General features: G+C 39.4%; 1 protein-coding gene across 3 annotated transcripts in view; it reads right to left on the reverse strand.

Moving 5' to 3' along the window:
* The window catches only part of virma (vir like m6A methyltransferase associated), a 117,026-nt gene that overhangs the window by 20,539 nt on the left and 78,693 nt on the right, over positions 1–17,794 (reverse strand). For all 3 annotated transcript variants that reach the window (XM_060823673.1, XM_060823674.1, XM_060823672.1), the window contains exons 17-20: positions 9,540–9,672; positions 5,462–5,614; positions 1,829–1,989; positions 1,137–1,233 (exon numbers count right to left, since the gene is read on the reverse strand). In XM_060823673.1, coding sequence (XP_060679656.1) covers positions 1,137–1,233; positions 1,829–1,989; positions 5,462–5,614; positions 9,540–9,672 — 544 coding nt within the window. The remainder of the gene's footprint in view (positions 1–1,136; positions 1,234–1,828; positions 1,990–5,461; positions 5,615–9,539; positions 9,673–17,794) is intronic.

Here is a 17,794-nt window from a genome sequence, read left to right on the forward strand (position 1 = left end):
ACAGATTCTCTTTTATTTAGCTGCTGTCTTATTATGAAATTCTCTCTGTGTCTAAACCTATGCTCTTTGCATCTTAGCATCTATGTACATCAATAAATCCTTTTAAATCTGTCCCATTTAGTACTGTGATGGAGTCAGGCAACAAGATGGACAGTGCCTTCAGTAAGAAAACCTACCTACATGTCCACAAGGACTGTGTGGTAGACACCGTTAGTTATACGGTTACAGGCAACTGCATCAGCGCGAGGTAGACTGTGACAAGGGAGGTCAAATGGTATCTCCTTTCTAGCTGCCTTTTGCTACCTGCTGCAGTCTAATCTGGGAGTTACGTCCTTCAGGACTCAGCTAACGTGGTTAGTAGTGATGATATGAGCTTGGTGATGTATGTTGAAATCTGCCATCCAGACTAAATTCTGCCACCTTGTTACCTTCAGTGTTTCTTCTAAGTGGTGCTCAATGTGGAGAAGTATTGGTTTATCACCTATGGGTGGGTGGCATTTGGCAAACAACAAAAAACTAAATTGCACGCATGACCCCATGACATGAGAATCTCATGGATTCTAGAGTCAATGTTGAGAACTCCCAAAGCAATTATCTCTCAGCTAAATGCCACTGTGCCACCACATTTGGTGGATTCATCCTGTTAATGGGAAGTATATACTGAGAGATGGCAATGAGGCATCTAGGACATTGGCGGCATGGTATGCCTGTTATGCTGTTTCATGACTATTCCAATGCTTCAATTTTGGCACAAGCTCCCAATGTTATTAAGGAAGACCATTTGCATAGGATGGATTATTGTTATTTCCAGTGCCTGGTGAACGGCAGATGGTCCATTGTATTCTATTTTGACTTTATATGGTTGTTTGATACCACTGACAGGACATGTCAGAGGCCATTTAGGAGTCAACCTCATTGTACGGGTCTTGAATTGCACATTGACCAGACCAGGTAAGGACATCAGGATTGCCTGGCCCAAACACACTAGTGAACTATATGAGTTTTTACAATAATCTGATAATTTTGCAGTCAACAATACTGAAAATTAGCTTTTAAATCTGGATTTAATCAATCAATTGAATTTAAACTCCACTGCTTTTGCTTATAATTCAGATGTGCTTAAAGTTTGTATTTACCATATCTATTTCTGTGTCAATCTCTTCGGTTTGAAACGGGGAAAGCCATAATGTCTTTAGCTGGTCATCCAGGACATCTGCCAAGACATATGCTGTCCTAGAAGAAAACAAAGGCTTTTCTTCAGTCCTGTCTGGAAATACAGAACCTAATTGATAATCAGATCTTTTAAGGTTGAAGTTCAAAACATTTAATGCTTAGAAAATGAAATGACTTAAATGTGAACAAGATTGATACTAAAATTATTCCACTTGTATAATGTAATTCAGGTGTGAAGTCACCTGAACTATAACACGCTAATAAGTGAGAGACTGCTGGCAGAAAGGAAATTTAAACTATTTATAGACCACGAGAGCTTTTTTAATCAAGATCAATTTTATAACCATTTTGAACTGTTCAACTGGATCAACTGATCTTGATCTGGCTGAACAGTCCAAAACAGTTATAAAATTGAGCTTCACAAAAACATGATTGCAGAAAATATTTGCAATGGTTCTTTTAGATCTCATAGGTTTCAAAACATAGTCTTTACTTTAAGGGTTAGACTCAATTGCTCATCTTGAAGCTCACTGTCATAGCAACAAGCTATTTTTTAAGAAATATGCAAGACTTTGAAGCTAGTCATACTGGCCCAGTGAACAAATGACGACTGAAAATAACATATTTTGAAGATTCATAGATATAGCTTCTTTACCTGTTGTTAAATTGGACTGGAAGAGATTCAGAGACAGGAAGAACAGGTTCCACATCTTGTGTAGCGACAGGCAATACATCTGTAGTTGATTCTAACATCTGCCGCAATCCAACAACATTTTCTAATAAAGAGTCGAAACTATCATCCTCTTTACACAATTCCTATATTGACAAAGAAATTTATATTTACAAATCTGCCTCCCTGGCACATATACTTCAAAGAACAGGAGGACGGCAATAAAATCCATTAAAGGTAAGACTAATTTATCACAGAATACAGTAACAAATATTTTGGGAATATTTATTACAAAGCACTCACCATTACCAATAAACAGCTTAAAAATGCAGTTATTTGTAGATAATAATGCACTGCCCATTGTTGCAAATATTATCTCAACTACCCTCAAGTCTCTTTGGTTCAAAAAAAGCTGAATGTTTTAATTCTCAAATGTGCATTCACTTTCAGACTCAATCCCATTTGAGACTAACAGGATAACATGGAAGTCCTATATGTAAACACTTCTTTGCAGAGCTCTTAGTATATGAATAAAGTAGTATTTTCACCCAGCTGCGGTCAGGATAACATTGGTCTTAACGCATTTTCAAATCATCCAATGTCATTTCTGAGTAATGCAGAATTTCGTATGAAATGGCTGCAAGTTAATAACGGATATATATCAAGGAAGTAAAACATGAGAAAGGCAGTGATTTATCTGCTTCGAAAAGAAAGCTATAGCAAGTTTTATTTAAATGACAGCAGTCAGTCTTTCCTTTGGAGTGCTTCTTCCAAAGGGAATTCTGAAGTCAGAAGATTTGTGCAAAGTTAGGTCATCCAGAGAACTCCATAAAAAGGCAGAAAAATACAATTTTGCCAAATAAGCTATTGTGAATGGACAAAAGCATTGTTGATTAAGAAAACCTGAAAATTGTAGTAATACCTAAAGATAATAAGATATTTAGTGCTCTGGGCTACAAATGCATTTGTCAAAACATTTTGTTAATGAGGATTCTCTGTAATGACAAATAAGCAAATTTATAATTTCATAATTCACTAGGTGCCAAATGCAATTAGGATGTTGACAAGAAGACCTTAAAGCCATAAGATGTCAGAGCAGTAGCAGGCTATTCAGCCCATTGTGTCTGCTCTCTGCCATTCAATTAGATCATGGCGACATATTCCTGCCTTTTCCCCATAACCCTCAATGCCCTTACCAATTAAAAAGCTGACCATCACAGCCTTGGATATATTTAATGATTCAGGCTCAACAACCCGCTGTTGCAAAGAATTCAAGAGATTCATTATCCTTGGAGAAAATAAATCCTCATCCCTGTTTTAAATGTGTGACCACTTAATCTGAGATTTATGCTTTCTGGTCCTAGGCTCTCCCACAAATAAACAACCTCTCTGAATCTACCTGAAGTCCTCTAATAATCTTGTGTATTTAATAAGGTCCCTCTCATTCTTCTAATCTCCAAATTTTTCTGAGCGTAACCAACTTAACCTCTTCTTATAAGACAAATTGTTCGTACACAGGATCAGCCAAGTGAATCCTCTCTGGACTGTCTCCAAAGCCAGTTAAACTTTCCTTAGATAAGGCGTCCAAAGATATTCACAGTATTCCAGCTGTGGTCTAACTAGTGGGTTCTACAGTTTGAACAAAATTCCCTGTTCCCTTTGAAATAAAGGAAAATATTCAATTTGCCTTCCTTATTACCCAATGAACTTGAATACTTTTTTTTGATTCACGTTCTGTGGTTTCTGTCATCTTTTTCTATTTTAATAATTTTCAGCTCCTGAAGGCTGGTACAATTTAGAAGGCATCTGGATGGGTATATGAATAGGAAGGTTTGGAGGGATATGGGCCAGGTGCTGGCAAGTGGGTCTAGATTAGGTTAGGATATCTGGTCGGCATGGTGCACATTCCTCATCCAAGTCATTAACATACATTATGAATAACTGTGGGTCCAGTACTAGTCTCTGTGACACCCCATTAGTTACAGGTGGTTTTCCTGAATATGCCCAATTATCACAACTCTGCCTTCTATTAGTTAGTCAATCCTCTCTGTTCAATCATTTCTGGCACAAAACTAAAACAAGAAAGGTGGTTTAACTATGGCTAACAAGGGAAATTAGGGATCGTACCAGATTCAAGGATCCAGGTTCGAACCAGTCTGGTCTTATTTAAATTTTATATGTTTCAATACAATCCTCCTCTCATTCTATTGAACTCCAGTGAATGTAATCCCAACCCATTCAACTTCTTCTCATACTTCATCCCTTCCAATCCAGAAATCAATCTGCTCCACTCCATTTAGCAAGATAAATTCTTCCTCAGATAAGGATAACAAACCTTTATACAATATTTCTGGCATGGTCTCACTAAGATCTCTATAATTGCAACATGGTATCCCTGCTCCTGAACTCAAATCCTCTCGCTACAACAGTGCATTTCCTTCTTGACCTCCTACCACTTACCTTCAGTTACTGCTGTACGAGGACACCCAGGTCTCATTGCACATTCCCTTCTCTCAACTTACATTAAGATAATAATCTGCTTTCCTGTTTTTGCTACCAAAGTGGATAACCTCATTTACCCACATTATACTGCATTTGCCATGCATTTGCCCACTCACTCAATTTATCCAAATCATACTGAAGCATCTCTGCATCCTCCTTACAGCTCATCCAGCTGTGTCATTGGAAATTTTGAGTACTATATTTAATTCTCTCATCTAAATCATTAATATATCTTGTGAATAGCTGGGAGCCTAGTTTTAAACCCTGTGGTTTTGCACTAGACCCCAGGGCTGCCATTCAGGAAAACAACCCATTTAATCCTACTCATTGTTTCCTGTCTGCCAACCACATTGTTATCCACTTCAATATACTAGCCAAAACTCAAGTACTTTAATTTAGTTCTTAGGACTAAAATAATCAAAGAATATGGGGATAAAGGGGGAACAAAGTACTGAGATGGATGAGCAGCTGTGATCATATGGAATGATGGAGCAAGCTCAAAGGGTTGAATAATTTATACCTGCTCCTATTTACAAGGTTTCTATATACTATCTCCACTATCATGGGCTCTTACCTTATTACGTACCTTAATGTGTGGTATCTTCTCCATCACCGCCTGAAAATCTAAATATATTACATCCTAGATTACATTCATTGCTTCCTGTTTATCTATCCTGTTTATTCCTTTTCTAAAGAATTCTATCCAATGAAGCAGGATACACCTCTTGCTCAGAGTGTAACAGGCTTTACTTTCATATTCTGCTGCAACTACAAGCAGATTATTTTAATGTCCCTATTCCTTTCAACTGTTCTGTCCATTTCAAAAAGGCACCTATCCAAGCTGATATATGGTCAAGCAAACAAATGCATCAGCAGTCCAGTTAACTCCTCCATTGCCATCATGGTGGTAGGAGGGAACATAATAGTCTAAACCATGTCATGTCTAATACTCAAAAGTAATGTTTATATAGAAACTCTTAATGTGGTGCATAATCTCTTACATTTCTTAAAAATATAAATAGTTTTCTGTCAAAACAATTAGGTCTTGAAAAACACAGACAAAAATAGCTGGATCATTTCAACCACCTGATACAGTGCCTTTATAAAAGCTCATACCGTAACAACTTTATCCAGTTCAAACAGCAAATGATCATCTGCAGATTCCTTCCATTTTAGGAGCTGCTTCACTTCGGCACCACTGAGTGCTGAAGAACGGGGAGTTTGGAAACCATCTACTTCCATAGGAGCACCTTCATCGCCACAATTACCCTGTAAAATACATTATTACATGAAACAGTAAATCCGAATCCATAAGAAATGTATTCAATAAGCTAATGTGCTATGCCTAATAGCTTGAGTATTGATAGAGATGTATTTTGTTGAAGCTTTTTGTCTTGTATTTGTCAGGACAATTCACAGAAATACTCGTGTAAGAGTCAAATTTTTTACACTATGTTTTAAGATTAAATTTATGGGGTCAACTATTTCATGGATACTTTTGAGGGGCTGAAATTCATGCCCATCAAAAATTCATACCATATCATTAGAAGCCCAGCTGATCTCTAAACAAAAAAAAGACAATGAATTACAGTAATTATTGGATAAAGAGAATAGACATAAATGAGTTAGTAATTATTCCATCTGCCTTTTCTTTGTTCTCTTGTTATTCTCTTTTGATTAAAAAAAAACTTACCTTGGTGAGGCAATGACATCATTGGTGCAGCTAAGGGCTAGAACAGAATCCCAGAATGGAGCAGGAGCGCTGGCCAATCAAAGTCCCGGAGCAGGAGAGCCGGCAGACCAGAGTCCCGGAATGGAGCAGGACAACCGACCGAGCAGAGTCCCGGAGTGGGAGAGCCGGCAGATCAGAGTCCTGGAGTGGGAAAGCAGGCAGACCAGAGTCCCGGAATGGAGCAGGACAGCCGGCAGACCAGAGTCCCGGACGGCTGGCAGACCAGAAGAGGACAGACAGCAGACCGGAGGCCTGGAATGGAGCAGGATGGCTTGCAGAACGGAGTCCCAGAACAGAGCAAGGCAGCTGGCAGAATGGAATCCCAGAATGGAGCAGGACAGCCAGCAGAATAGAGCCCCAGAGCCAAACAGGATGGCTAGCAGCACAGCGCAGGAGAGCTGGAAGACTGGACTCCCAGAATGGAGCGGAACAACCATACATAAAGTGAATACTAATTATACTAACTATTGTGCTCATTCAATAATGAACTTAAGAAATATGAAGTCTAATGTCGGTGTGAATTATGTGAAGAACTCGGGTCAACTCTTACACAAGACATATAGAAAATTCCAGATTCTTTGGCCAAAAATGGAGGGGTCGACTTTTACATGAGATGGACTTTTACTCGAGTATGGAGAAAATGAGGACTGCAGATGCTGGAGATCAGAGCTGAAAAATGTGTTGCTGGAAAAGCACAGCAGGTCAGGCAGCATCCAAGGAGCAGGAGAATCGACGTTTCAGGCATAAGCCCTTCTTCAGGAAGGGCTCTCCCGCTCCAGGACTCTGCTCGGCCGGCTGTCCTGTTCCATTCCGGGACTCTGGTCTGCCGGCTCTTCCGCTCCAGGACTTTGATCGGCCAGCGCTCCTGCTCCATTCTGGGATTCCGGTCTAGCCCTTAGCTGCACCAATGATGTTATTGACTCTCCAAGGCAAGTTTTTTTTTTAATCAAAAGAGAATAACAAGAGAACAAAGAAAAAGCAGATGGAATAATTACTAACTCATTTATGTCTATTCCTGATGAAGGGCTTATGCTCGAAACGTCGAATTCTCTATTCCTGAGATGCTGCCTAACCTGCTGTGCTTTGACCAGCAACACATTTGCAGCTATTCTCTTTATCCAATAATTCCCGAAGAAGGGCTTATGCCCGAAACGTCAATTCTCCTACTCCTTGGATGCTGCCTGACCTGCTGCGCTTTTCCAGCAACACATTTTTCAGCTTTTACTTGAGTATACATGGTAACAATTTAAAGGGAAATCCAAATTTATGCTGTATTGGTAGAGGTGTTGCCTGAGGAATGCACCAATTGACAGTTAACTTGTTTAAATTTTAAACCAGGTGTGTTAACTCCTGATGAAGGGCTCTGGCCCGAAACGTCGAATTTCCTGTTCCTTGGATGCTGCCTAACCTGCTGTGCTTTAACCAGCAACACATTTTCAGCTGTTAACTCTGATTGGTCAGGACACTGCCAAAAGCAAATGCTTATCAATTATTTTGCTGAGTCCAACCAGATTGGAGGTGATGGCATAGTGGTATTAGCTGGACTGTTAACCCAGAGACCCAGATAATGTTCTGGGGACACGGGTTCTAATCCCACCATGGCTGATAAATATCGAGAATTAAAAAGTCTAATAATGACCATGGACCTATTGCCAATTGACAGAAAACCCCATCTGGTTTGCTAATATCCTTCAGGGAAAGAAGTTGCCATCCTTACGTCTTCTGGCCTACATCTGACTCCGGATCTACAGCAATGTGCTTGATCTCTTAACTGCCCTCTGGGCAATTAGGGATAGGCAATAAATGCTGCCTAGCCAGCAACGTCCTCACCCCAGAAATGAATAAATTAAAAACCATATGCAGTGCATGCAGATTTTTTTTCTGTCTGCAAAGAACAGGGCTCTGCACTTTATCATATGGAGCTTCAATAAATGCAAGTGTGACACAATGCAAGCCCAGCTGATATTCCTAAATTGATTTCAATGTAATTCTTCAAATACATAGGATTATTGAGTAGATGCCGTCAAGCTACAAAACTACACTTAACACTGGACATTGTGATAAAAGTTTTGCAAACTGCTGGGGCACAGTCAGTACCTTTCTTGATGCGATCAGACAAATGGTGTGATGCCAGATTTGTAGATCCTGCATTCCAAATCTAGTGGATCTAATCAAACAACATATCCCATGGCTGTCTGCAATACGTAAAATATGACCAACCAGCCTATGTTGGTAAAACATGCAATAGTATCCAACATTAAATAGGACTGCAATTGAATATTTTCTGGATACTTCAGTGCGTGAAGAATTAAGCTGACTACTAATTTAGAATAATCAAACCGGTTCAATGTGGTGCACCTGTGTACAGTCAGTTCCGCTTTAATGCGGTCGTTCCATTCTCATGCAACCCCGTGTTATAAGACAATCACATGATAGCAGCATCGTTTAAACTAATGGGGTCGGAACTGCGTTATAACAAACACATGGTATAAAACTTTACACTTTAGAAGCTGTGTAACAATTCATTAATCGCATTATGGCAATTCACATTAACAAAATACACGATATAGCAGAACGACCAGTATACTTGAACTAAATATATTAACAAACAGAGACCTATTCTTTGTAGACAGAAAGAACAGGTATGCACATTATGCCTATTTGAACTGAACAAAAGACATGACGATTATTTACTGGTTCATTTCTCAGGGCTTCACCTAACTGATCAGTCAATCTGCCTAGTTACAAAGTTGACAGTTAACTGTCAACCATAATTAATTGATGCATATCCCATGACAACAGCTCTCTATTTCAGAGTCCACTTGGACTCTCCCTCATGCAGTATAAGTATTGGTTTTCCCCTTGACATGCTACTGTTGTGCATACTCCATATTGACTGCAAGATGATAAATTTCATCAAAATGTCTTTTTATCTGCAATGTCCAAGTTTTGCATCATCATTGACCAAGTACTGTTGATAACAGAGACATGTTATTGAAGTTTTACATGCTGTACACATCAGAACAAATAAAAGAATGTTATACTTCAAATGATCTTAACAATTTATATTAGAAGGAAAGATTGTGGAGTGATTACAACTGACTCTGATTGGCGCACCCACTACCATGAAGAAAGTAATGGGGAACACAGCCTTAGCAAGCTTCCAAGTAATTCAAAGAAGGTGCAAGACGTGAACGTGTTCTTTTGTTTTTAGGAGAACAAGTCCCCTACACATGCATGTTCATGAATGTACATCTCAGCCAGAGACAACTTGCCAACCAATTGTGCCATTTTCTCCAAAGTTAGGGTTTGAAGACTTACTAATTTCACAACTGACTTTGACAAACACATCTGCAAGTAATGTTGACAAGTTCAACAAATCTTAAGGGCACTTTACAGGAAATGTAGAAATAGTTTCAAAACTGATAAAACAGTAATATAAAACACATTTCTGTCACTTACCAAACTATCTGTGTTTATGATCTGTCGCAAAAAATCCAACAATGAAGAAGCCAGCTCAGCCATTTCTTTGTTGAAGTTATGGACCACACGCTTCAGCAGACAATGGATCGCATTATTATTTTGTCTCAAAGCACTATTGAGGAAGAAAAAAACTGACTAACCCCATGTACAAAGTCAAACATAACCATTGTTTATCATTTCACACTCCAAATTGATATATAGGCAAAAACATCTTCAGGTACTACTTGAAGCACAATTTTTTTGTTGCACTCAGCAGTGAGAGATCGGTTTTGTTCACAATAGATGTGAGACCAAGCTGATAATTAATGCTTTTGTATTATACCTTTTCTGGAGCAGACAAATAGCAATTGTAGGGATTATTGTTTACTTTGATGCTCAAATAGCATTTTTCAAAATTATTTTGTGGTATGTGGGCATCACTTGTTGCATGATCCTAATGTCCTGGAACTGGATAATATGCCATTTCAGAGAGTTAAGAATCAACTATATTGCTGAGAGTCTCGAGTTATTGGCCGAACCCATTTTCATTCCTCAGGCTTTTTTCAAACAACAAATTAGTGATAGTTGTTTCAGATTAATTAAATCAATTTAAATTGCACCAGGTGCAGTAGTGTCAGAATATTAGTCTGATCACGTGGGTTACTAATCCAGTAACATTACCAATATACCACCATCACCCATTTACAAAGAATCACTTAAAAGATACAGGTAAACAATGTACATTGGCACAAATGAGATAGTTGGAGAGTTGAAAGAAGGGATATTTGTTGAAGGAAAATTAAAATCAAATGGTGTTGAAGCTATTATTACAAGCCATATGCATAAATAATATTGACTGAATATCTCAGGAAAGAATCACAAAATTTACTAAGGTATCAAATGTTCAGATGTGGGTATGGCAAAAACTAACAAAGAATAAGGAAAGACTACAAAAGAACTTAAGACAGATAAGCCAGATTACAGCTAGAAATTTCAATATCAAAATAAGTGGTGAAATTTTAACAGAAATAGAGAAGCAGAGAGCCCAGTTCTGGGTATAAAGATCCAGCAATTACTGCAGGTTATAGCACACAAGAAAGGCCGCAGTAAAAGTATAAACTCTATCCTGCACCAAAAGTCATTGAAGGTAATACTGAATTTGTACAAGACATCAGTATGGCTAAACCTGAAGTCTCAAATTTAGTTTCAGAAACTTTGGCATAAAATCACAGAACGGAATAAATCTAAATTTAGATCTCTTGGAATTTCCTGGGAGCTTCAAAGGCAGAAAACTATTTTAAAATATTTTATTAGCAAATGAATAAATCAATTTTCACACAACAGCATTTTTCAAACAAAATTAGTCTGGGAATATCTCCTGCTAATATAGCAAACATATCCTTCTTTGGGTAATGGGACCAAAATTGCACACAGTACTCCAGATACAGTCTCAGCAATGTTCGGTACAACTGAAGTAAAACATTTACAGTCTTGTACACAAATCCTCTTGCAAAAAACGGCCAAAATACTACTGGTTTTCCCAATAGCTTGCTGCATCTGTGACTATAGAAAATTAAAATACACTAGTGCATCACTGGCTCCCCCTTACCTAGCATGCTAAGACCCTCAAAACCTCCAAGTGGTTTATAAAATCAGCAAACAAACCGGTCAGTCACAACTTCAATAAAAGCTGATTTATGAGCATATTCTGTACCATTTCCCCTTCCTTCAAAGAATTAAACTGAAAAAAAATACTGGAAACACTGGTCAGACAGTTTACTTCGTGAAAAATGGAAAAGGCAGTTCAGATCACTGGAACTTGGAAAAGCTAGAAATTAAAGAGCTTTTAAAGATCTAGATGGAAGGTGATGAACTCAAAATAAACAAGAAGGTTCATGATAGGATGGAAGGCAGCAGATATTACATGACAGAATTGCTAAGATTAGCAAATGGAGGCAACATGTTTGGACTGATCGGCGAGTAACACCTCTACTATCGAAGTGCAGGAAATGACCATCTCCAACAAGAGAGAATCAAACCACCAACTCTGACATTCAATGCCATTACCTACTCCCAACATCCTGGATGTTACCACTGATAGCAAACTGAACTGGAGTGGCCATATAAATACTGTAGCTACAACAACAGGTTAGAGGTGAGGAATTATGGAGCAAGTACCTCACTTCCTGTCTCCCTAATGCCTGTCCACAAAGCACAAGTCATGAATGCAATGGAATACTCTCCACTTGCCTGGATGCGTGCAGCTCTTAGAACATGCAAGAGTTTGGCAGCATCCAATACAAAGCAGCCCAAGCAATAGCATTCTATCCCCACCTTCAGCATTTACCTCTTTCATCACTGATGGTCACTAGCAACAGAGTACACCGGCTACAAATACACTGTATTAACTTACCAAGGTTCCTCAGACATCACCTTTCAAACTCTCAACCTCTCTTGAAGAACAAGGGCAGTAAATACATTGGCATACTACCACCTGCAAATTCCTCTCTCGGCAACACATCATCCTGACTTGAAACTATATTACTGCTCCTTCACAACCATTGGATCAATATCCTGGACGTCCCTCACTAATACCACAGTAGGTTTCCTTACACCAAGAGCTGAAACAGTTCAAGAAGACAGCTCTCCACCATCTCCTCCAGGGCAGTTAGGAATGGGCAATAAACACTGATCTAGCAGCAGCATCAATACCAGATGAATAGGTACTCAGTAAAAGAAACAAACAATGGGTCCATAGGAGATATAAATGGTAGAAAAAAATCAATGCTCTCGTCAGAAAGCAAAGTTTAGAAATAACACAGCTTCACATGAAACCTGAAAAGAAAATAATATTGAGGGTTTTTGAGACAAATGATGATGGTCTAACTTGTTAAACTCGATTTTGAGTGCAGAAGGGTGTAAAGAGCCACAAAGAAGGTTGAGGAGCTTTGTCTAGAACTTGTGTTGAACTTCACTAGAACACCACAATAGGCAGAGCACCAATATGTTAGCATGACAAGCTCAAGGTCATGTTTGTGAATGCAGTAGAGCTGTTCTGCAAATCACCCTAAAATGGGCCAAAAGACTGATCCAGGACAAGACAGAATTATATTTAAAGATGCTCCAAAACAGCACATCCTTGCTGGCAATCCAGAAGAAGGGTGGTACACATATACAATGAGTTGCCAGCGAAAATGGTTGAGGCAGGTACATTAACAACATTTAAAAGCCATTTGGGCAAATACATGAATAGGAAAGAGAAGAATATGGGCCATGGGATTAGCATGGGCAGACATTTTGGTCAGCATGGACCAGTTTGGGTCAAAGGGTCTGTCTCAGTGCTGTGGAGTCTCTGACTCTAAGTGAGTACAGTGAGCTTTAATAGCTAAAAAGGAGCTGATTGCAGAAATGTCGTCTCAAGAATAAATTCTGAGACAACAGCTCTTACTGTTTCTAACTTATTATCGAAAGATTTCAATTTAGAGAAAACCTAAGATTTTGTAATTAAATGAAATTTAAGGTCAGGATTCACAAAATATTAATATTTAAATCTATTCAGCCACTCTTTATTGTGAACATCTATACATGCAACAAAAATCCACATGCTGAACAGGATTGGACTACTGGACCCATTCTCAGAAGGCTATGGGGTCAAGCCCTATTTCTGAGATTTAACTATGTAATCCAGACTATGATTGAAGAATTCAAAATCAGCACTGGGCGCTAGGACTTCATTGATGTTCAACTATCAGAGCAGAAGTAGTAAATTAACTGACTATAATGGTTGTAACAACAAATTAGTGAAAATATCTTTGTTAGCACCAGATGAATGAAAAAATGCTAAAGATTCTGATGATACATAAACTGACAATCACCTTATATAGAGGTCACAATTTATGGAGAAAGATTTTGGATGTACTCTGTGGAATGTGTCTATAAGGCCCAGCATTCTCCAGACACTACACTTGAATGTACAAAGTTAAATTAGATAACTTTAATAATTACATAGCTCTCTGCTCCCAGCCAATCAAGGTACAAACTGCCTTCTTCATCTCAGAGACTACCAATCACCTGTGTGGGAGAGATCTTGTGAAACAACTGTACTCTCTCTACCTTTGGGCCAGCAGGTCCTGGTTCAAGTCCCACCTGCCCCAAATGTCCTAACAGGTTGATTCAAATAAAAAGAAACCTTTGTGGAGTGGCAAAACTTTCTACATTTTTCTTTAAGTATTTCACTCGGTAGCATAGAAGAAAAAGATTACAGAACAGGAAGAGGAGCAAAGTGGATTGAGGGGGGTTCAGGTTAAAGTGTGAGAACCCTGGTGAAAGAAAGTTTATATTTAACATGGCTAGAAGGATTAAGTTTTGAACGACTGTGGAAAAAATAACTTATTTTGTGTTTTATGGACATATCTAGAGAGGTTTCTTCAAAACAATCGTTGAAAGGTGGATAATGGAGTTACTTGGTAAACAAGGCTTCCTAGAAATCACATGACACGAAGGAATAGAAAGAGTATGGTGGTGGAGGGTTGCTTTTCAGATTGGAGGCCTGTGACCAGCAGTGTGCTACAAAGACAGGTTCTGGGTTCACTACTTTTTGTCATTTATATAAATTATTTTAATGAGAACATAGGAGGTATGGTAAGTAAGTTTGCAGATGACAACAGGTGCAGCAGACAGCAAAGAAGGTTACCTCAGAATATAATGGGATCTTGATCAGTTAAGCCAATGGGCAAAGAAGTGGCAGGTGGAGTTTAATTTAGATAAGGGTGAGGTGCTGCATTGTGTTAATGCTAATCAGGGCAGGATTTATATACTTAATGGGAAGATCCTGACGATTGTTGCTGGAGAAAGAGATCTGGGAGTGCAGGCTCATAGTTCCTTGAAAGTAGAGTCGTAGGTCGACAGGATAGTGAAGGAGGCATTTGGTATGCTTGCCTTTATTGGTCAGTGAATTGCGTACATGAGTTGAGGGGTCATGTAATGGCTGTACGGGACATTGGTTAGGCCACTTTTGGAATATTAGAGTCATAGAGATGTACTGCACAGAAACAGACCCTTCAGTCCAACCTGTCCTTGCCGATCAGACATCCCAACCCAATCTAGTCCCACCTGCTAGCACCCAGCCCATATCCCTCCAAACCCTTTCTATTCATAAACCCATCCAGATGCCTTTTACATGTTGCAGTTGTACGAGCCTCCACCACTTCGTCTGGCAGCTCATTCCATACACGTACCACCCTCTGCGTGAAAAAGTTGCCCCTTAGGTGTCTTTTATATCTTTCCCCTCTCACCCTAAACCTATGCCCTTTAGTTATGGACTCCCCGACCTCAGGGAAAAGACTTTGTCGATTTATCCTATCCATGCCCCTCATAATTTTGTAAAACTCTATAAGGTCACCCCTCAGCCTCTGACGCTCCAGGGAAAATAGCCACAGCCTGTTCAACCTGTCCCTATAGCTCAAATCCTCCAACCCTGGCAACATCCTTGTAAATCTTTTCTGAACCCTTTCAAGTTTCACAACATCTTTCCAAAAGGAAGGAGACCAGAATTGCACGCAATATTCCAACAGTGGCCTAACCAATGTCCTGCACAGCCACAACATGACCTCCCAACTCCTGTACTCAATACTCTGACCAATAAAAGAAAGCATACCAAACGCTTTCTTCACTATCCTATCTACCTGCGACTCCACTTCCAAGGAGCTTTGAACCTGCACTCCAAGGTCTCTTTGTTCAGCAACATTCCCTAGGACCTTACCATTAAGTGTATAAGTCCTGCTAACATTTGCTTTCCCAAAATGCAGCATCTCGCACTTATCTGAATTAAAGTCCATCTGCCACTTCTCAGCCCATTGGCCCATCAAGATCCTGTTGTAATCTGAGGTAACCTTCTTCGCTGTCCACTACACCTCCAATTTTGGTGTCATCTGCAAATTTACTAACTATAACTCTTATGCTCACATCCAAATCATTTATATAAATGAAAAGTAGTGGACCCAGCTCTGATCCTTCTGGCACTCCACTGGTCACAGGCTTCCAGTCTAAAAATCAATCCTCCATCACTACCCTCTGTCTTCTCCCTTTGAGCCATTTCTGTATCCAAATGGCTAGTTCCCCCTGTATTCTGGGAGATCTAACCTTGATAACCAGTCTCCAATGGGGAACCTTGGGGAATATTGCATGCAATTCTGATTTTCTTCCTATAGGAAAGATGTTGTGAAACTTGAAAGGGTTCAGAAAAGATTGACAAGGATGTTGCCAGGGTTGCAGGGGTTGAGCTTTCAGAAGAAGCTGACGAGGCTGGGGCTATTTTCCCTGGAGCTTCAGAGGGTGATGTTATAGAGGTTTATAAAATCATGATGGGTCATGGATAGGTTGAATCGACAAAGGTTTTTCCCCAGGGTGGAGGAGTCCAAAACTAGAAGGCATAGGTTAAAGGTGGGATGGGATAGATTTAAAAAGGGACCTAAGGGGCAACGTTTTCACGCAGAGGTTGATGCATATCAGCTGCTAGAGGAAGTGGTGGAGGCTAGTACAATTACAACATTTAAAAGGCAACTGAATGGCTATATGAATAGGAACAGTTTAGAAGGATATGAGTAGCAAATGGGACTAGATTTATTTAGCATATCTGGTCGTCATGAACAAGTTGGAACGAACAGTCTGTTCCATACCCTACAGCTCTATGACACAATGGTGATTATTTCCCGATTTGTGGTTGTATCACTTTTGAACAATAATAGGTTTTATCCTTTGTTTCAAGGAAAGAAAGCCTGTTAAGAAATAGATGAATTGTAGGGAAGCCTGGTCGATGTGTCTATGCATGAGACAGACAGAATACATGAGAGAAAAGTGGGGCGGGGGGGGGTGTGGGCGGGCGGTGGAGCAGAGAGAGAAAGTGCGAGAGTGAGTGTGTGTGTGTGTGTATTTGTTCTTTTGCTTTTTGGGGTTACTATTGGACTAAGAAGCTAAACTTCCCTCTATGGGAAGCTATGATAATGTAATTTCCCAAAAATTCAAACCCAAGGGCATTGTCAATGTTCTACAGGCAAAGGTTCAAATCCCACCACGGCTGATGGTGAAATTTGAATTCAATAAAAATCTGGAATAAAAAGCTAGCCTATCAGGTTCACTTATGTCCTTTAGGGAAGGAAGTCAGACATCCTTACACAGTCTGGCCTACGTGCTACTCGAGACCCACAGCAATCCTGTTGACTCTATATTGATGGATAAGAAATGGATGGCATCTCGTCAATTCCACGAACAATTTTTTAAAACAATTTCCAGACTGCATGTGTTAACCAGTTACTACATCTTTCTCCAATAAGTTTATTTTGATAATAAATCCATAATTGTGTTTAATAAGAAACCTGATTTTAAAAGGGATTTTGATTTCATGTTGCAACCATGGAATAGTGGTGGTGGACTCTACCTCCGCAGTTCTAACAGTTGATTTTATGTGTATGTTTTAAAGCAGGAGAGAAGTGACATAAAGCAGTCAATCCACACATTGACCAAGAGGGTAATGCAATTAGTTGCACTTGCACAGGGTTTGCACTGGTAGTAGTTGACATCAGTCTTTGACATTACTAGTTTCTGTGCCCCATAGCAGAGAAGGGCGAGCAGTCGAGCAACATAGAGGCAAGGAAGGCTTTGAGACAGATGCTACAGACAGCTGTAACTAGTGTGAGCATTGACCCCAAGTTTTGGAAATATATTAACAAGAATCAGTAGCTGCACAACGACAGCATAGGGCGCCAAGGTTAAATACTTGGAGGTTTCCAGGGAAAGTGGTGCAAGAATTGTTAGATTACTTATTGCTGGAATGAGTTGGATAAGAGCACAATCCAGCAAGAACAGATCCACTAAGCTGGTGACTGGAAGTAGTGGTATGACTGATAACCAAAAACTCCCAAGAAGTCAACAAGAATGAGAAGGTATAGTGCACCACAATCATAATCACAGACAATACGATTTGTGACTTTAGTTGGTACCTTTTCAATGTATGGCAGACAGGGATCAGTTGTATATGAGAGAAATGACAAATAAAAGCTACTCTACTCTACTAGATTCAAATAGAGATGCAGGAAAGATGGTTATAAATTTGCAAAAAATCAACCATAAGCACTAGAATTAGAAATATGCTTTCAACCCTTCAAGACTGCTCTACAAATCAATAAGATCATGGCTGATCTGTTTGTGATCTGCTTGCACCACGCAAGAGGACAGAGAGAATGATAATAGGAATTCTG

Source organism: Hemiscyllium ocellatum, chromosome 4, assembly GCF_020745735.1.
Source record: "Hemiscyllium ocellatum isolate sHemOce1 chromosome 4, sHemOce1.pat.X.cur, whole genome shotgun sequence".
In the NCBI taxonomy this organism is placed as follows: Eukaryota; Metazoa; Chordata; class Chondrichthyes; order Orectolobiformes; family Hemiscylliidae; genus Hemiscyllium; species Hemiscyllium ocellatum.